Source organism: Silene latifolia, chromosome 3, assembly GCF_048544455.1.
Source record: "Silene latifolia isolate original U9 population chromosome 3, ASM4854445v1, whole genome shotgun sequence".
Taxonomy (NCBI): Eukaryota; Viridiplantae; Streptophyta; class Magnoliopsida; order Caryophyllales; family Caryophyllaceae; genus Silene; species Silene latifolia.
Genome location: NC_133528.1, coordinates 134,987,619 through 135,008,480, shown reverse-complemented (window position 1 = coordinate 135,008,480; position 20,862 = coordinate 134,987,619). Strand labels below are relative to the sequence as shown.

General features: G+C 34.9%; 1 protein-coding gene and 1 long non-coding RNA gene across 5 annotated transcripts; both read left to right on the top strand.

Moving 5' to 3' along the window:
- The first annotated feature begins 1,379 nt into the window (after window positions 1-1,379).
- LOC141646314 (uncharacterized) lies at window positions 1,380-2,900 on the top strand. The gene is made up of 3 exons (XR_012545498.1): window positions 1,380-1,492; window positions 2,139-2,196; window positions 2,773-2,900. It is a non-coding gene; the product is annotated as an uncharacterized LOC141646314 (long non-coding RNA).
- A 4,370-nt stretch (window positions 2,901-7,270) lies between these two features.
- Window positions 7,271-20,148, top strand: LOC141648092 (topless-related protein 4-like). 4 transcript variants are annotated; one of them, XM_074456550.1, is made up of 24 exons: window positions 7,271-7,444; window positions 7,738-7,876; window positions 8,411-8,590; window positions 8,689-8,808; window positions 9,313-9,471; window positions 9,561-9,808; window positions 10,393-10,460; window positions 11,037-11,205; window positions 11,302-11,411; window positions 11,485-11,554; window positions 11,747-11,820; window positions 11,906-12,001; window positions 12,070-12,135; window positions 12,766-12,893; window positions 13,003-13,237; window positions 13,335-13,496; window positions 13,820-13,951; window positions 15,657-15,767; window positions 15,847-16,026; window positions 16,099-16,227; window positions 16,318-16,413; window positions 17,539-17,724; window positions 18,882-19,063; window positions 19,627-20,148. In XM_074456550.1, exons 2-24 carry the CDS (start codon window positions 7,764-7,766, stop codon window positions 19,763-19,765), a joined length of 3,153 nt encoding a protein of 1,050 aa, XP_074312651.1. In that variant the 5' UTR covers window positions 7,271-7,444; window positions 7,738-7,763; the 3' UTR covers window positions 19,766-20,148. The 4 variants fall into 4 exon arrangements, with proteins under 4 accessions (XP_074312651.1, XP_074312652.1, XP_074312650.1 ...); XM_074456551.1 differs by having other exon boundaries at window positions 7,287-7,444; window positions 12,070-12,165; window positions 17,539-17,685; XM_074456549.1 differs by having other exon boundaries at window positions 7,287-7,444; window positions 12,070-12,165.
- Window positions 20,149-20,862: the final 714 nt, after the last annotated feature.

Here is a 20,862-nt window from a genome sequence, read left to right as displayed (position 1 = left end):
ACGATGACAATATATAATACACATTTTTTTCATCTTTTTTTACAAATATGTGACTACTTAATGCTTTTTTGTATACATTCTGCATAACTTTGTGACCTCTATAATTGTATACGCAATTGTTGATGTTTCAGGTTTTCTAATCGAGCTAATGGTTGAGAAGCGAACAGGATTATAAAATATGCAGAAGAGACTCTCAAGAATTGCATCAATTTCATGTCTCTTATTTCAATAGTAATTTTTGTATCATATGTAACCAATTTTACTTATTATGTAACCATTTTATGTTGTAACCAATCTTCTATTTATGTACTGTCATATAGTCTATTTTTAACCACGTTAAGAAATATTTGATATTTTATTTGAATGGTAGCATTCTAAACTTTTGTGGCAACATCTATTTCATGACTATTAATTATGTGGTGAAAATATATATTTGGTAACATTCTATGCTTTTGTGTTAACATGTTTGTCATGACTACTTGTTCAGAATGCAAATTCAGAAATAAAAAATAGTCTCATATATGTTCTTTGTGGACACATATTATCTCAAATTAATCTTCTATTTATGTAGTCTCATTTGCACTGTTTGTAACCACAATGACTTATTATATAATTGGTCACATATTATACTTATGTAGGAACACCTTTATTATACATATAACTACTTGTTCAAAATGCAAGTTCAGAAATTAAAAATAGTCTCATATATTTTCTTAATGGACACATATTACACCAAAATAAATCTTCCATTTATGTAGTCTTATTTGGATTATTTATAAATTATAACCACATTAAGAAATATTTAACTTCTCATTTAATTAGTAACATTCTATCATTTTCTGTCAACATCTTCTATACTTATTTATCAAAATCCAGAAAATTATTTTTTTCCGCAAAATGTTACCATTATTACAAAGGAAACAATACTCAATAAATCAACAAATTCATTAAAACCTAGAAACCTATATTTTCAAGTTACATTCAAAAGTAAATGACAAACCCAAAAAAAAAAAAAAAAAAAAAAAAAGATTTTCCGAGTTTCAATAAAAAAACAAAACACAAAACTCTAGAATAATTAAAATCAACACATTTTAAAAGTTTATACAAACAATGTAATACTCCGTATTTTATATTACTATTTAAGTCGAGTAATTGTTTAGTCGATAATTACGTTAAGTTATTTTACTTGACTCGCGTTGTATCGTAAGATCGAGTTGTTTCGTAAGTTAATTGAGACGGGTTTACATGGAATTCGAGATGTGAGCTAACCCATTTACCCTCGACCCATTGGAGTTTACCCAATAACATGTTTAACCCAACAACCAACATCATGTTTTAACCTAATTCTTAATCTAATTTTTACCCTAACACTACACAACCCTCATCTCACCTGCCTCCCTCTTTTCGACGCACACCAACACACACACACACACGATCCTTTCATTTGATTGAAGATTGATCATCGATTCCAACCTAATTCGATTCCCTGTTTGTAAGTCGATTTCATTCCATTGTTTATACTGTTTTAAAGTCGTCTTTTTCGAAAAGTTTGAAAAGAGAGTCCTGTTTATTTGATGTCTAGTTTATGCATATAAAATCTCATAGTCAAATTCTTTGTGGTTTGTCCTAGGTGATTTATTTATGAACATGTCGCTGAAAAGTCCGCGAATCTGATTTGGTTGTGGAAAATGATTTGAAACCTTAATTTTTATGTCGATTCAGTTATGAGGCTTTTTCATACATAATCTTTGTATTGTCTAGATGATAATAGGATTTGGAATTTCTGAAAAATAATGTTTTAAACTCGTTTTATGAATCAATACTTTTTATGCGACGGTTTCTGTCAGTTTTTGGAAATCAGTCTGGAAACCCTTGATAAGTATAGAATTTGGGAAAAACACGTTAGATATAAATTGTAGCTAAGACTCATGGGGTTCCGATTCAATTGGCCTTGTATCAATTTGATTTTTCTGGAATTAGTTATGTATTTTATTCCGAGTCTGTCATGTGCTGGAAAATCAGGAAAAAAACGTGTTTGTTCTTTAAGTTGATATTCCTATTAAGTTATGATGAGCCTAGGTTATGTGCATGATTATTTGATTGAGTAGGTGGTAATTATATATAATTATGTTATGTAGGTGATGGATATGTGAAGGTTCATAATTGATTGCTTGTGTGAGCTTGGATTGCGAAAAGGTAGGGAAATACACTTGACTTCTTATCGTGTTGTTGAATTGTGTTGACTTGTTTGTGTTTCATATGACCAAATTGTGAACGTGACTTGATTCGTGGTTGTTGATTACGCTATGATATGGTTGACTGAACTGTTCATGTTGAGTGTGTTATCACAACATTTGGTAGCTGGCATGATTTCATTCATTAATATACATATTGTATTGCATTGTTTACTGTTGAGCATTCATGTGCATTAGATATGGAGGATGTTGAGGTGTTGTGGTGTGGTGATGATGATGTTGTGATTAGGCCCAGGCGGGTTCTGCAGACTTGCCCTGGTGTCCTCAACAAGGAAATGGCGGATCGGCTACGGTCGATATATATAGTCTACCGGGATCGGTATGGGTCAAGGGTTGTCCGGTTATGAGTTATGAGATATGAGTTATGAGTTATGAAATATGAGTTGAGATGGAGATGGAGGTGACGGAGGAGCATGCATATCATATTTTTTGTTGTTTCATTGTTTTCCCTACTCAACCTCGTGGTTGACCCTGTGTATTCGTGAACACCTGTGATGAACCTTTTAATGGGGAGCAGACTTGACAGGTTTAAGAGATAGAACGGGAGCTTGATGGGCGTGAGACACTGGATCGGAAGACTTAGTAGCTAGATCATCATTTAGAAGACTATCACTTTTATTTATGTTAGTTCTTTGTATTTTGACGTTAAAGAGGTTTTGTAATAATTAAGTTAAAAATAATTATATAAATTGCCTTGGAGTTTAATTGTTATTCACTACCTCGGGAAACCGGGATGGTAACAGTCCGGTTTATTAGGGAATGTCTTGCTAAAGGCTCCTTCATAAACCGGGGTGTTACAAACAATAACCATTAAAATTTACAAATTAAATATAATAAAACTTATCCAACATCTTTGTTTCTACATATTTCTTCCCATCTTTGATGAAGAAGAGTTTTCCTTAAATATTTGACTTCTCATGTAATAAAATTTAAGGATAATTCACGTGGTACCCCCGAGGTTTGGTTTAATTCACGTGGTACCCCTGGTTTCAGAAATGTGAACATGGTACTCCTGAACTTTCGTTTTAGTGCACCATCTGCCCTTACTTCTTATTCCGTTATAACGGTGTTAACTCTCCTTTACCTAACACCTTTTCCCCCTCAACCTAACATCTTTTCCCCTCAATTTCACTCATAAACAAATAAAAAAGTGTACATCTCTCTCACTTTCCCATAACCATAAACCATTATTCCATAGATTTCTCACATATCTATGAAGGATACAACAATCGATGTAAATTCCAATCTTGTGCAACCCGCCATATGTTCCCCAAATGACGAATCCCATATCAGTAAATTTTGATTCGAGTCCTATAACCACTTCATCATCAACTCCATCTTCTTTAGGGAGGCAATCCGAGACTGCTCAGAAAAAGAAGAGAAAATGGGCAAATTTATTCGATAAATTGATGAAATTTATGCTTGCGAAACAAGAGGAGTTGCAGAACAAATTACTGGTAGCCATACATTATTTGAGCAAAAGAGATTAGCCAGAGAAGTGGAGTGGAAGATGCAAGAAATTTAAAGAATCAGGAAACAACATGAACTTTTGATTCGTGAAAGATCGATATCGGCAACAAAAGATACAACTGTACTTCCTTCTTGCAAAAGATCTCGGAGCAAGGCAATTTTTCTGGGATGTTAGGCTTCAGCTGTACTTGACAAATTTCTGAAATCAAAACCAAGCATTGTGGGTAAAAAAGAGAAAAATGATGGTGAAAATTCCAATTCATGGTGGCCAAAAGAGGAAGTTGAAGCCTTGATTAGAATTAAAACTAGCATGGAATTACAAAAGCAAAGAATGGGGCCTTTAGGGGAAGACATTTTAATGGATATGGAAAATATTGGGTATGATCGAAATGCAGACCATTCAATATCTGATTTATGAGTGAGATTGGTAGCCCTGAATTTTCTTTTGTTTGTTTATGAGTGAGGTGGTTATGGGGAAGAGAGAGAGGGAGAGAGAGAGAGATGTACTTTTTTATTTGTTTATGAGTGAAATTGGGGGGAAAAGATGTTAGGTTGAGGGGGAAAAGGTGTTAGGTAAAGGAGAGTTAACACCGTTATAACGGAATAAGAAGTAAGGGCAGATGGTGCACTAAAACGAAAGTTCAGGGGTACCATGTTCACATTTCTAAAACCAGGGGTACCACGTGAATTAAGCCAAACCTCGGGGGTACCACGTGAATTATCCCTAAAATTTACATATCATTTTCTGTCAACATCTTCTATACATATTCATCAAAATCCAACCATTTTCTTTTGCAAAATGTTACCATTATTACACACGAATTAATACTCAATAAATCAAAAAACACATAGTTTCAAGTTACATTCAAAAGTAAATGACAAAACCCCCAAAAAAAATCAAATTTTCCGAGTTTTAATCAAACGGAAAGCACAAAACTTTATAATAATTAAAATCAATACAATTTTGAAAGTTTATACAAACAATAACCATTAAAATATGCAAATTAAAGATAATAAAGCTTATCCAACATTTTTGTTTTTACATATTTCTTCCCATCTTTGATGAAGATGAAATTTTCTTAAATATTTGACTTCTCATGTAATGTAATTGGTAACATTCTATCTTTTTCTGTCAACATCTTCTATACATACTAGTCTTAAACCCGTGCAAATTACACGAGAATGCTCTTTAGAAGATTGTTATTAAGAAAATGTAGATATTCAAGTTTAATTAAGGAACTATTATTTAACTATCACCTTTGAAATTTAATTATCTTTTAGAAATAATGTTTTAAAGTAGTCTTAAACCCGTGTAAATTGCACGAAAATGCTCTTTAGGAGATTGTTATCATGAAAATGTAAATATTCAAGATTAAGTTATATACTATTTAACTATCTCATTTGAAATTTAATTATCTTTTAAAAACAATGTTTTAAAGTAAAGTAGTAAAATGTCCCTACTTTTTGTTTTAACAATTTTAGTTTTCAAATAATAATAATTGAGTTATAAAATCATATATAAGATCTTAGATTTGAACTACTATAAATTTCATTTGCAATTATTATAAATAATACGACGGGTCAATTGGCTTAGTACTTATAGTACAATATGTCTTCTTGTTACCTAAATTACACGGGTCTAAATAGTTGTACACTTATACAAATTATAAACCCCGTCTTCCATTTAGTCAACCCCGTGTACGAAACAAAATGAAAATTATGACGTGCTAGCAATTTATTTATTTTTATTGTTATATCGGTTTTTTAACATGTGCTCTTAGAAAATCATATAAGGCAATATTTTTAAGATCTTTTATTAAAATAATACGAATGAGTATATCTTTCTATTTTTCATGATGAAATATATATACTTTTATAATTGACTTCTTATCATGCGCCCTCACGACACATGTTAAAACCGTTGTTATATTGTTGTTTGTAGTTATATATTGCAAATTTTCATTTGTGAAGAGCTCTTTCGTCACAAATTATAACGGGCCTAAATGTGACCATTTTAATGAGAAAATATGACCATTATTTAATAGCTAATATTTTAAAAGTGGTTACTTTTTATCTTAGAGTAATTATATTTAGACCCGTTATAATTTGTGACCGTCACAAGAGAGACCAACTAATTATATATACGGAGTACAGAACTTTTACGTAGAATATTAGAGAATTTGGCCAATGTAACTACTTACTCGTATGAATTAAGCCTATTCACCAAAATCTTGGACCAACTCACTAAAACCCAATCATTAATCACGTCTACCTAACCCTTAATACCTTAAACCAAGCCTTTCTCATATTTCTCTCCTCAATAGCCGTCACCCACTCCCCATTCAATTGCTAAAAAAAATGCGATATGAAGTGTTCAAAATGCATGCATGGGATTAGAAGGAAAAGTTTGATTGTTAACTTTTCTTTTTAAATTGAAAGTAATCAACAGATTCGGTCATTTTTTAAATAATTTTTTAATTAAAAAAACTTATCAAATAATTGGAAGAATTTTTTATTTGTATTCAAATCCTTGTAATTGGTTTCATTTATGCTTTAAGTATTTTTAAAATTTACTGCATATTGCTAATTTGTTAAAGAAATTTCTAATTTATTCACTTTCTTAAACTATAATTTAATTATCGAATTTTTTATTTATTTATAAATGTGTCCATTGTTGTCATTAACCTGCCATCTATTACGTTTTTCTCATGGGATAATCTACACATAAATTTAATTTGATTTGTAATTTATTTTTATTTAGTTATTAGTTTTTTTTTATGTTTTAGATTAATGAGTACTATTTTTTTCTCAATAAAATTGACATGACTACTCAACAACAATTTAGTTTTAAATCATCGCTCAACGGAAGTTGAGTATTTTAGTTCTATTTTCTATCTAGTTTTTAAAATTCTGGAAAAAAATAAATAAAATTGCTTTTATTTTTACACTATGTAATTTATTTACTGGTGATAGCTTTTCACAAGAATTAATTGCATAAATTTAGAATGCACTACAATGAAATAATGAACTTCCTGTATAATTAATTCACAAATAGAACATGGCCCTAAAAATCAGGAAACTTAAAGTTCCTTTGACATATTGACTTCCACGTAGGCTATGTGGTTGTTCTTTTAATAAATATGATTATCAAAACCTCAACAATTTTTTTTTCCGCAAAATGTTACCATTATTACACACGAGTTAATACTCAATAAATCAACAAATTTATCAAAACCCATAAAGCCATATTTTTATGTTTCATCCAAAAGTAAATGACAAAACACAAAAAAAAAAAACTCTATGACAGTTGTAACTTGTAAGTGAGGTTTTTTTGCCATTGAATTAGTTGATGAATTTCCATGGGAGTTTTATGGATTTATTTTTGATGAATTTTGACAGAGTGAAGAAGATTGAAGAGAGAAGAGAGAAATGAAAGATGGAGACAAGATGAAGTGGGTCAGGAACAATAAATGAAACTGCTAATCCATTTGCTTTTTATCCGCCCATATTTATAATTTGGTATCAAAATAACCCGTCTTATTAATAAGACGGATATACTTGGTAAGACTAATTGTTCCCCGCCCGATTCTCTCTCACTCAACTTCAGTCTGTATCATCCCTTTCTCTCTCTACAGAACAGAAAAATTGCCGCCAAAATTAATTCAAGAAAAATATACGAAGTTGTTGAACTTCTTGAACTCACTACTCTGCGAATCTAGGTATACGCATGCAATTTCTCTAGAATATTCGCTTCGCTAAAATTCTCACTTCTTCACCCTGTATTCTTTGTTTCAGAATTTTGATTGATTTACTTTTATGGTTTACGGAGTATAATTGTGGTAATTGACGTTGCGAGCTGTCTAATCTGTGAATGTAAACCCTAATTTGATGATATTTGTTAGTTTTATCGTTGTTATGATCAATTGATTTAAATAGGTTAATGATAAACAACACTGCGAAAAGTTTAATTTGTGATCGTTAACCCTAATTTGACGATATTTGTTGCTGATAGTATACTTTAAAGGACGAGAAGAGAAAATGGCGTCGACGTCGCAGTCGCAGTCGCCGTTGGACTCGTCGAGTACTGAAAAGCTTGTGCTTTTGATACTTCAGTTCTTAGATGAAGCAAAATACGAAGAGACAGTTCATCAGTAAGTTTTATCTACATTTTTTTGTTCTTTTTGTTGCCGGACTAATGCTATTTCTGAAGATAGAAATTTAACTTCGCTGTATTCGTTTCGATATTTCAAGTGTTAATTTGTTGAAGTTCGAAATATTTTTGATAAGGAAAAAATTGTTGTCGATTTTCTTTGATTTTTCAAAAATATTTTTATTAATTTGGTGTTACTAGTGGAAGTTCGTTCATATTGCTGTGTTGCTGAAATAATGCTATTTCTGGAAGATGTATTCTTAATTGTTAATTGCTGTTGTCATTTCGGTAAATCAGGTGATAATATGTTGAAGTTCGTTATATTTTTGATAATAATAGTCGAAGGATAAACTATCTCAATTTTCTTGTATGTGGCATTATAGTGAAAGTTTGTTAATATTGCTGGAATAGTGCCATTTCTGGAAGATAGAATCTACATTGTTAATTTAGTTGAAGTTCGTTCATAGATTTTTATTGTATGATCTCAAATGGCCGGACTGAGGCTGTTATTGTCGTTGACTTGTTATATCCAAAGGTTGGAGAAAGAATCAGGACTTTACTTCAACATGAGGTATTTTGAGGATTTGGTGACAAATGGAGGTTGGGAGGAGGTGGAGGCGTACTTGTCTGGATTTACTAATTTGGAAGATAACCGTCACTCTAGGAAAATATTCTTCGAGATTCGAAAACAGAAGTATTTTGAAGCATTGGACAGGTGTGTCACAGCTTTTATCACTGTCTTGCACTTCTCTTTTAGATCATTTGCTAGAATATTATCATGGATTCGGCAATTGTTTGAATTGTTGTAAGCAGAGGTGAGCATTCTAAATCTAAAGCAGCTGATATTCTGGTGAAGGATTTGAAGGTTTTCTCTAAATTTGATGAGAAACTGTTTGAAGATATGGCAATGCTTCTGACATTGGATAATTTTAGGTATTGATCCTGTTTTTCTTTGTTGATCACTTAATGAACATTATGTGCTGTTTCTTCGTTCTTCCGTGGTCGGTTTTTATGTTGATTATAGGAAAATGTAAAGAGTGACATGAAAAATTAGGCTTGTATTTTGGAGATAACAGGCTCTCATTTCCAAAAACACAGCCATTTCCCTATGTACAATGACTTACTTCATGTAGAGTTAGATTTTGTGAGCTTTGTAGCTGATTTTTTTGGGTACATATTTGCAAAACCTGGTTTAATCAAGTTGGATGATTAATGTCTGGTTGATAGCTCCGTGATGGTAGAGTTGAGTATAACTTAACATTGGTGAAAGCCGTAGTTTTGATATTGTTCTAAAGTTAGGTATGAACTATGAAGTTAGTTTTGATACTTGGGGGTTTATGTTGTTCTAGGTCAAGAAGTCTAACATATTTGTTACAATCACAAGTTGTGTAAGTCACTACTTGACTAATGATAGTAATTTGATGTGAACACTTTCAGAGAGAATGAGGCTTCGTTGACATATAGAGATTTCAAGTCTGCCAGAGCAATTCTGTTGGAGGAACTCAAGAAGTTGATCGAGACAAATCCTGTTTTCAAGGGCAAGCTCCAGTTTCCCTCGTTCCAGAAGTCAACGTTAAAAATGGTGTACAACCAGAGGTGAACATGAGAAACATCAATTTATTTCTTTGTTTGTATGATCTTTATTGGTAGTGGGATCTTAGCTTCAAATTTCTCTCTTATTGCAGCTTGGCCTATGAGGCGTTTCAGCATCAAGTACGCAACAATCCAATGCCTGATTATGACATTAAGCCTTCATTTGGGGCACCAAGAGCACCATCATCTGTCATTAGTCCCTTACATGGCTTTATGCCCTTCCAGCCTTCCCAGCCTGAGCCAGGAGGTTTTATGTATCGTCATCCACCATCTGTACCACACCAGTTCTTTTCTGCCGGTCCTAGCCATTATACAGCCTCTGATGCTCCCACTAATGCAGGTATTTTTATACTGCGTAAGTTCTCTCCACAGTTATGGTTTTGCGTGTTCTGTGAAACTATAGTTTCCATCCATTCCTGCTATATGTTCACCTTTTCCATGTTAGAATGTCTGGGTCATTTGCTTACATTTGTGCAGCAACAACATTACCCCAATGACCCAAGATAAAATTTGCACCTAGAAGTATGCATAACTTGTGTTTGTGACTTTGTGTAATCTTGTAGTAAGTTGACAATGTAGTCATAGTACATCGTTGGCAAATATGTCATGTTTTAAGCCACTGAATATGATGACCTAGAGTATTTACTGAGTAAACATGGTTAACTCATCTAACATATCGGTGGATATAGAATGAAGAACTACAGCGCTAGTTCATTAGTTCATTATATCCCATCAAAGCATACAAAAGTTTTACTTGTGTATCCACTTGACGTTTTGTGTGCATGTGAAAAGAAGGTATTATATATGAAGCATCGTGGCATTGCCGGGCGCCCATTTAATGAAACAGATGTATTTATCTTGAATGTTGTGAATATCATGGTAATGTCGGGATCTAATAAACATCCCTTATTCATGATTTGGCAGCATTTACGCTAAAACACCCAATAACTGTAACTGCCAATCAAGCAAGACATTTTTCCCAAGGGAATGAGGTATTGGACTTCTCAGTGTTTTTTTCCCTCTAAATGTTGGAATACTACATAATCCACACATGAAGTGACAACATGGTTGTTGACTACAATGTTGGATTTAAGCACTATGTTGGATTTAAGCACTCAAGTTTAGCTTATAAGGATTATTATAATATTCGTATAGCTAGTAAGATGTTTCATGTGGAGCATCGCTCCATCTAGTGTAGGTCTATGGGTGTCATGATTGTCATGCCTTCATATCCTTTAAGTATTACTCGTATTTCGTATCTATTACTCCCTCCAACTCTTTTGAAATTCCCCCAGTTTCCACTTTTGACATATTCTTAGGATTATTCCAATTTTGTTTTGAGCATATATTTGTTAAAAACATGACTATTTCATTGGTGAGACTTACCACCCACTCACATACCTTAATCTTTGTGCCAAATGCAAATGGGGTATTACCTAACTTACTAAGATTTAATTCTTTGTAGTTCTTGTGAACAGGTGAAGGTGCTGATAGTGGTTTTTTCTATTTATAGTTAAAGATCATTCATCATTTTTTTTGTGTTGAGTTTGATTTTTTACCTGTCTTAGGTGAACAACATGCCCGCCAATATCTTGCCCGTGACACATCCTGGTGCAAGACAAACACGGACTTCATATACTTCTGAGGAGTTACCAAAGACTGTAGTTGCCAACTTAAGTCAAGGTTCCACAGTCAAGAGCATGGAATTTCATCCATTGCAGCATTCTTTACTTCTTGGTAAGTCCTTTACAGTATACAGACTACGGATTCTGACTTTTCGGTCATAATTTTGTCCAGGGGTTATTCGATGAACTTGTTATTTTATTGTTTCAGTTGGGACAAACCTAGGTGATATTTCAATCTGGGAAGTTGGCATCAAGGAAAGAGTTGTGCATAGAAAGTTTGAAGTTTGGAAACTTTCACAATGTTCATTCCCCTTACAGGTAGGATGTATTGTCTGCATCACTTTTGGTTTATAGCTGGATCAATGGCTAATTGTAGTTAGTATTGTGCCAGATTTCTCTTACCAATGGGTACAGTGCTTCTGTCAACCGTGTTATCTGGAGTTTAGATGGAGAGCTCTTTGGTATGCTTATGGATCTCGGACACATAGTCATTCTTTTGTAACTTTTTAAATCATTTAATGATGGGATTCCAACATGATCTGTTGATTCATATGGAGTACTTCTTAAGGCTGGATAGTATTAGTCATGTGTAATGAAAAACGAAGTAGCTTTGATATAAGCTAATCATGAATTTTCATTCCATCGCTTTCCAGGTGTTGCCTACTCCAAACACATTGTGCATATTTATAACTACCTTGGTGGAACTGAGCTTCGGAACCACCTTGAGGTTTGTTACAGAAAGTTATTCGATTTTTCGCATAGGTTAACATTCTCGAATTTCTAGGTTGCTCAAATTTCTGACAATGTTTTAGATTGATGCCCATGCTGGTAATGTGAATGATTTGGCTTTCACACTCTTGGACAAACAGTTGCGTATTATCACCTGCGGAGATGACAAGACCATCAAGGTTTGTGAAACTGGATGTTCAGAGTTGCTTGTATGTCAAAAAAAGTCCTTAATGTCAGGTGGTTGCAGGTCTGGGATGCAACTAGTGGATCTAAGCTTTTCACATTTGAAGGTCATGAAGCGCCAGTTTATTCCGTGTGTCCCCATCATCACGATAACCATCCGGTAGCTGGTGTCCTTCAATAAGGAAACTGTTTACTTTGAAGCTTTCTGATTTGGAATGCGTTTAAGGTTTATTGTTTTAAAATTTCCCCTACGGTACTTGTCACATTGTAAGCATAAGAAAGAGTATTCTCCTGGAAATACATGTGCACACCCTGAGACCATGTTGAAGGAATCCTCCTGTTTGATCTATATAAGACCCCAATTAAAATAAGAGCTTTCCGTGGTTCTTCCATTTATCTCGCTTCTACCTTTCCTCTAGTGGCAGTAAACCCTTTATATATATGTTTGTGATCTGTTTGTGATAGTATTGTGTTGATTCTTCTCACAGTAGATTTTGGTACTAGTATTATGTTGTCATAGAAGGAAAGGAATTGATTAATGGTGGTTCACGGAATTTATTGTGATTGTTAACAAGATTCATGGAGGTTATTTTCAAATCTGTATTTTTGCTCTTAGATGCTATAGATGCATTCACGATTCGGTCCCTGCATTATTGAATTGTTTCTTTTCTTTTGTTGCTTTTGTGAATGATGTGATCGCTATTTATATCCCATTTTCCCTTTATTCTAACATGGTGTTTTTTATTGTCTCTTTTACCAGTTCATACTCTCCACATCAGTTGATGGAAAGATCAAAGCATGGGTGTATGATCAAACGGGCTTTGTAATTGATTATAATACTCCTGGTTTTTCCTCGACGAGAATGTATTACAGTTCTGACAAAACAAGGTACATAGTGATGCTGCATTGCTTCATTTGTAAATCCTGATCACAATGTTCTTGAGGATCATGGTTCTTCCTCTCAATAATGGCAGTCGTTTGATTTTGATCAAAGCAGGTTATTCTCTTGTGGAACTAACGAAGAACGAGAATCATTCATTGTGGAGTGGGATGAAATCAATGGTTATATAAAGCGGTCCTACATAGGCCTAAGCAAGACGTCTATTGATGCTATACAGTTTGACACAACACGTAATAGGTTTCTGGCAGCTGGAGATGAATCTGTTATCAAAATATGGGACATGGACAATCTTAATCTGTTAAGAACTATTGACGCTGAGGGTGATTTGCCGGTATTATTAATATCCACACATTATTTTCAGATAATTGATCCCTTGGTTTGATTTTAAAGGTTTTTTTAAAAGTGAATCTTTTACGACTTTTGTTTAGGTCTCTCCATGTATTCGCTTTAACAAGGAGGGTACATTATTAGCTGTGTCAACAGCTGATAATGGAATCAAAGTACTTGCTAGCACAAATAATGTTCATCATGTGCATTCAATTGCAAGTCATATGGACTCTTCTGGAGCTGCTCCTGGCTCTTTGATTAAGGTGGTTGTTTTGTTCTAGTCTCGCTTTCTTCTATTAAATGCTGGTTCGGCTACAAAGTTGCTGTTACTGTAGGCTCCTATAGTTGAGACTTCTGTGGCTTCTAGCCCATTGCTATTGACCAATGTTGAGGCTCCAGTAACATTTATGATGGCTCCCATAAGATGTTACATGCTTACAGCTGCTTAGAATTACTTAAAACAAATAATCTACTACTAAAGCATGGATCATTGTATTTTCTGTAGACTTGATGTCCTTGTTTTATGTGATTTTCTTTGTAGCCCAACAATATTTACTAATGCAATGTCTATACTTTTGCCTTATAGAATGAAGATAATCAAGCTATAACAGATGCGAACCCTTACTCAGAGAACTCTAAAACTTGGAGGTGTTCTGTAATCAATGATTCTTCTCAGCTTTGTGCTCTTCGTCTTGCTGATCACACGTTACCTGATAGGGTATGTACTTGCCATTATGACTAACTGTGCGGGGTTAATTTGTTGCTACAAATTATTCCTTTCTTGCCTGTGTCAACGACTATACAACAAAGGAGGGGAAAAAGCAGCTGAAGTTATATCCGTAGGTTGTTCTTTCTTTTTAGAAGCTACTCTATTGAGGCCATTTGTTTTTGTTTGTCTGTGAGTGTGTATTTGTTGTGCATTGAGTTCCTGTTGCATTTCTCACTGTTTGCTGGTTGAAGAGAGCTGTATGTGGTTGATGCTTTTTCTAAAGTCCCAAGTGTTAGGAAACTGACGCTCACACATAAAAAGATGAGAAATGCAAGGAAATAGCTTGAGAGTGGTTAATCGTAAACCTTCACCATTGTGCAACTCCATCATAGTTACTGTCACAATTACAACTGTACAATTTGGCTGTTGACAGCTTTCACCAGTTATTACCATGTCAAGAATGAAGTACCTCTCTAAAGTTTAAATCCAGGGTTCTTATGGGGAGATGCCTCAAACAATGCACACACTGGGCTGTGAGTTGTGACAGCACATCTCGAATTCCTTTTCATATAGGAACAAACTTCAATGCATTTAGTCTAGAATAATTTAAAGATACACACATACATCCAATAAATTTTACATGCTCGTGTATGTCATTAGTCTTTTTCCCGACATATACAAGGAAGTATTATCTGCTAAGATCTCTCATACTGGTAAACTATGTTACTGGGCTTGGGTACGAGTGTCGGACACTGGTATATGTCTCTCTTCTTCTACTTTTGTGCTGCGAGCCTCACTACTCACTAGTCCCGCTTTTCTCGGGGAAGTGTCGGACTAATAAGTGTCGGGTACAGAATCTATACCCATATTGATGTTGTGCCGTGTCTACTCGGGTGCAGTCCGAAAAGCGAAGATTCAAAGTAACATAGCCGGTGAACACAATTTGTATTTGGCCTCGAGTATGGTTGATGTTTCAGTTGTCTTGGGTGCATTGATTGAGTCATTTATTATTATATCTATCTTGAATGCTTCATTTTTATGCCTGGAATTGGGAGGACAAAATTTTTTCGTTGATCAGAAAAGTTGGATCGCATATATGTGTTTCTATGTATTATACTTTGCATATTAAACTGTTGCTGACTTATTACCATATTTTACGGGAGGAAAGAACATACTGAGTATCGTCAAAAGTGCATTCTAGTAAAAAATGGCATTGGTCACTGATTCACTATTGGTTTTGTAAATTTAACGCATGATAGTGTGAACGGGTGATCGTTTATGTGCTAGATCTCCTCGTTCAAATGATACCATTCCAGCATAACTCTCTGTTAAACTTATCCTTATCAGTATAAGGAGGGGGACAGATGAACAGATGGAGTTAGGTCCTTGCTCTGCAACAATAAGGAGGATGTTTTTCTGATGAGTCCAGACCACCAAATTGTTTTATCCGTTATATGATAAGGAGTTAAGGTTACTGTTTCATTGAAAAGATGGATGGATTAAAGAGCTATTTTTACTTTATCCACCATATACAAGACGAAGAAACAGAAAATATTTGGTTCCATCTAAGTTGGGCGAAACAATCTGTTTGCCTGTATAACCTAAAGAGTGCTCTACTTTGGCGGTTCTTGGTCATTCCATTTTAGCCACATTGTATGGCTTTAACTGACACTGGTGAGGCTAATTGACTATCATATTATCATACGTATTGCAGATAATGAGACTGATGTACTTAACTTCTGGAGACGCCGTACTCGCCTTAACACACAATGCTAACCACAAGCTTTGGAAATGGCAGAGTAATGATTGCAATGCTACTGGAAAGGTAGTGATTTAATTCATATGAATGTAAAAAACTGTATTTCTTGTTTCCATATTAACTATCTGTGTTGGCATTCTTCTAGGCAACTGCTGGTGTTGCTCCAGAGCTAATGATGCTGCCTAGTGGGGTTCTAGTGACCAACAATATTGGACAACTAAACCCAGAGGACTTCGCTTCTTGCTTTGCCCTTTCTAAAAATGATTGCTATTTGATGTCTACTTCAGGAGGAAAAATATCTCTCTTCAATATGATCGAGTTTAAGGTCTCTAGCACTTTTCTGGATTTTGTGTAGCAATTATAAATGAGGCTTAAATTAATTGTCATGTTTTACTAGACAATGGCGACGTTCATGGCTCCACCACCTACGGCAACCTCTCTTGCCTACCATCCTCGAGACAATAATATTATTGCAATAGGCATGGATGACTCAACAATACAAATATACCATGTTCTATACGATGAGGTTCTTCCTTTAAGACATTTCTAAAATTCCCAATTCCAATTTGCTGGAACTTAGGAATGAATCAAGAAGAAATCTTTATTTTTTGATCAGGTTACAAACAAGCTCAAAGGTCACGAAAAGAGAGTTACTGGTATTGCCTTTTCTAATGTTCTAAATGTTCTTGTTTCGTCTGGTGCCGATTCACAGGTATGTCACTGTCTCTGAATAGTCTTGTAACAATTTCCTTTTTTATTAACAAGCCCTCAAGTGACTCTGTACTCGGTAGTGAGAAATTGAGTTTGACAGCAAGGCCTCAAATATTACATAAATGTGACACTTGTGCTCTTGATACGATATGCTAAATCAGTTGGAGTCTGGTAGCGGTCACGGTATCAGAATGTTAACATCACGGCTGCTGCTGCCGTAATTTTGTTTTACCAAGTCTTATTTGTTGAGTTCACAAAATCTGATTTTGGAGCGGATTTCTCATGGCAGTTGTCTTTGCTCTGTCCTAACCTCTTTTTTTTTGCACAAATACATATACCATTCGCAAATCCTCTGACTTTTTCCGTCTTTTGAAAAAGCAACAAACAGTAAATGTAAGTTGCAGAAATTTTGGTTGCCATGACCAAAATACTGTTTTTCTATAAGGCCATTTTCGACCATGGTCGTGCCAACTGCCATAGAAAGTGAGTTGGGCTCAGTTAAAAGTGATTAGTCACCTTTGAATCTTTGATGTTGACTCATTTTTATGTAGAATTGTATATAACTATAAAAAGGAAACCATCCTAAGTGTCCCTATATGCTTAACAGATGTGTTGCATTCTTGATTGTCCCCTTCTAAATTGCTTATTCTAATCTGGATAATTATACATAGAAAGGTGTTCAATCTTTTTAAGGTGTAGGGAATAAGGGAAGTATACGACTCTTGCTTGTGAGTTGAAAGTTGCAGCTTTCCATGGCTTTCGTTTGTGATAAGATGTCTTAAGTACAATACCACTATCTCATTCAATGCATCCATCATCCATGAGTTTGTTAACTCTGTGGTTCATTACCACTGGTTTGATTTTGATTTGCAGGCAGTAAAATCTTTTGCTCTTTAAGTTTAAAAGTAATATCTCGCTGTTTATGTGGGTTATATGTGGTGGGTTCAGTCGTCGTTGACTATTGTTGACTCTGTATCTGGTTGATCCATCTTTTTTTTGTATTCGATTACTATGAACCCGACTCCTCTGTTGTAGTTTCTAATTTTCTATCCGATTTTTTAAAATAATGCAGTATTTCCCTGGAATGAAACGAAGATTCACATTAATTATATACGTCACTTTGCAGATATGTATTTGGAGCATTGACGCATGGGAAAAGAAAGCTAGTATATTCTTGAAAATGCCTATTGGACGAACTCTGAACTCTAATGCTCCAACCCGAGTTCAATTCCTGCCAGATCAGATTCATCTGTTGGCTGTCCATGAAACTCAGGTTGCAATTTGTTTATTCCCTACACAGGGTATAAAGCAGGTTAGCATAGCACATTTTTTTGTTACAAGTTTATTGTCCCTATCCTATTATGAAGTCAATTGAATTGAAGATATATTCATATGTTAATGGTGTTTCTGTTAGAGTGTATACACTCAGTGAGTGAGAACAACTCAATGAGCTAAAACAAAAATGAATCTTTAGGAACTCGAATTCTGGAAGAAATTTTTCTGGACTATTTGGAAAAATGCGTAAGTGTGTCTTTAAACGAGTTTCTTCGTTGGAGGCTACTAGATAGCTTAGTCAAAGTGCTATTTTAATATTCATTTGAGCATCTTGTAACTTTTATGTATAATTTGCAACAATCCCTAAAGATATTTAATTCGTCTTGCTTAAGACCGTCATAGCTTAAGACCTCTCACAACCTCTTTTTATTTCAATCTTTATTCTAATCGGGCGTGAGAGACGTCTTAAGCAGATGGTCTTAAACAAGAACTGGGGAATATGTTAGCTAGTTTGGTTGCCACTGTATTAGAAGTGATACCATGAATGTATTTGAAATTATTTAGATCAATAATGGTTACACTCTGGCTTCTTTAACACCAAAAAACCAATAAATAAATAACATCAACCCTTATTCTAAGGCCTTGTTTGGATTGCAGGATTTAGAAACAAAGGAAGGGAAGGGATTTGGAAGGAGGCAATTTCCATTTTTTTGGATAGAGAAATGAGGGTGGAGGAATTTGGAGAGGAGAGATAATGGATCGCTCCATTTCCCTCCTCCAAGGCAACATAAGAATGATTTGGAGGGAAAACTCTTGCCCACCATTCCACCTCCCCTTCCCCTCCCTCCCTTTCCCCCCTCCCCTCCCTTTCCCTCCCTTTTTGGTATATCCAAACAAGGCAAATGATATATTAACCAACCCCAAACTTTCGTCTGAACTACAACTTCCCTACAAGGTAGTTCTTCTTGCATCTGTTTGCTGAAAATTCTTCTATACATTTGCTGCAGTTTGGGAAAAGTATGGTGCCACGTTAGTTGCACCATTATCAATTACTAGCATGCATTTGTGTATTTTCTTATGGGTAGCTTATCCATTTCTATGAAGAACATATGTGTCAAAAACCAGTTATTGCGTGATACTCCTATGATCTGCAAACTGATGGAGTTTACGCACGTGTGTGAACAATCAACCCAGCCGCATATTTGGACATGGTTTCCTTCAGAATCTAAGGGTGCAGTTACAGATGCAGCATGTTCATGTGATACTGAGTCAGTATTTGTGAGCCTTGAGGATGGGAGTGTGTCTGTGCTTGCTTTGTCAACATTGATTTTGAGGTGTACAATCAACCAAACCGCATATTTGCCCTATACACCCAGGTAAATAACTTTTTGCTTGATGGCATTTGCAATACTTTCATTAGTGATTGCACGACAAAACAACAAAAACTACATTATCACGTTGCCTCTTAGGCACCCTCTTATGAGCTATGAAGGGCTAAGATGGTTGGATGAAGCTGTCCTATCCTTGCGTTTGAAACAAATAGAGGCTGTTTTTGAATTACGATGTAAATTTGGTGTTGCGAAAGGCATTGAGGGACTACTGCTTCACACTAAAAAGATTAATTTACTATACATTTCCCCTGCCGTGAATGAACTTCCTCGATAGTATTTGCACACAAATTAAGAAACATAATATGTAAATGGAAATGCCAAATGAAAGATGTCGGTGACAAACCAAAATGACTACTAATGTCCAACAAAAAATACCTGGCGCTCTGGCAGGATGTTTATTTATGAAGAATTTAGAATAGAAATCCTAGACCTGTAAAGTTATAAGGTCTCTATATCTAGTGAGAATGGAAATTTTATGTGTTACCATACTTGCAATATTTCTATTTTGCAATAACGTTATGCATTGCTTAACCAAACTGTTACTGCAGGAACAGGACATTTCCAGTCGCACTTGCTGCCCATCCAAGTAAACCTAATCAGTTTGCTCTTGGACTCTCTGACGGGCGGATCTATGTTCTCGAACCACTTGAATTCAAGGCAAAGTGCGAGCCTCCTGAATATGGTTAGGCTCGATGTTCCCTCCGATAAACTGCTAATCTAGCTTGTGTACATATCTATGTATCAGAGAATTCCAGCATTTTCCCTTTTTGCCCTGAATGCTAAGATGCTACATTTTGAAGCACTCAAAGTATCTGATCAGAGCCATATACAATTGGTGGATAGAAAAGAACATACAGTAAAAAATCGGAAAGTAGCACTGCAATGTCTGACTTTGGATATGCTCGTTTGTAGATATATAACCTTTGTTGTAGTCACAGAAATATGATGCCTCTATTCAGTAAAAAATCGTAAAGTACATACCTATCATTTTTGTTACACATAGATGTTGCATTCGCTGCCAATTTTGGCATCTCTGTTGGGTGAGAAAATTTCACTAGCGTCTTTGAGGTCATGATTATCAAGATTTTTATCATAATTAAAAAGAGCATTCTGACGCTATTTACCGTAGGTTTTACATTATTGTAAAAAACACCTCTTAACAAAGGAAACTATAAAAATGACGGAGATGTATGGCAAAGTAGATGAAGGAGTAGAAGAGATAGGAAAGTGAACACTTTAGTCACTAACTGTGCTGTGGCAGTTCTGGTTGTGGTGGCAGCACCACCCAGATATTGGATGGGGCTGGTGGGTTGAAGATAATGGAAGTCAATACATGTTATGTTCATCCAATTATTGAAGAGTTTAGGATTTTAAGTACTTAGGAGGGGGAGGGGGAGGGGGTGAATAGGTACTATTTAAAAATTTTAACTTAATTTTTATTGTTTTAAAGTAAGTTGATTAGCAATATGAAGAATAAGTGGATACATCAAATAAATTGAGTAATTAGATTTGTATCACGACGTTAAAGAAGATTGCTGAAATGAAAAACAAGGGTTGTTCTGACTGTTGCTTGTTTGTCTTAACAAATGAAATAAAGGCTACAGACCAGAAGTAACAGGTATTCAAGACCGTTGTTAAAGGAAAACGCAAATGAAGTACAAATAAAATAATTGCAGCGGAATCAAAAGTAATGAGAGATCAACATAATGATTTTTGAATTGGTTCGGCCAACGCTCTAAGGGCCTACGTCCAATCTTCTTTTTATTGATTAGTTAAGGTGATCT

Excerpts from the sequence above, each read along its gene's own strand:
- LOC141648092 (XM_074456549.1), top strand. The coding sequence starts at position 7,764 with ATGGCGTCGACGTCGCAGTCGCAGTCGCCGTTGGACTCGTCGAGTACT. Across the intron at positions 12,894-13,002 it reads TACAGTTCTGACAAAACAAG|GTTATTCTCTTGTGGAACTA; the intron begins GTACATAGTGAT and ends TGATCAAAGCAG. Across the intron at positions 13,497-13,819 it reads CTCCTGGCTCTTTGATTAAG|AATGAAGATAATCAAGCTAT; the intron begins GTGGTTGTTTTG and ends TTTGCCTTATAG.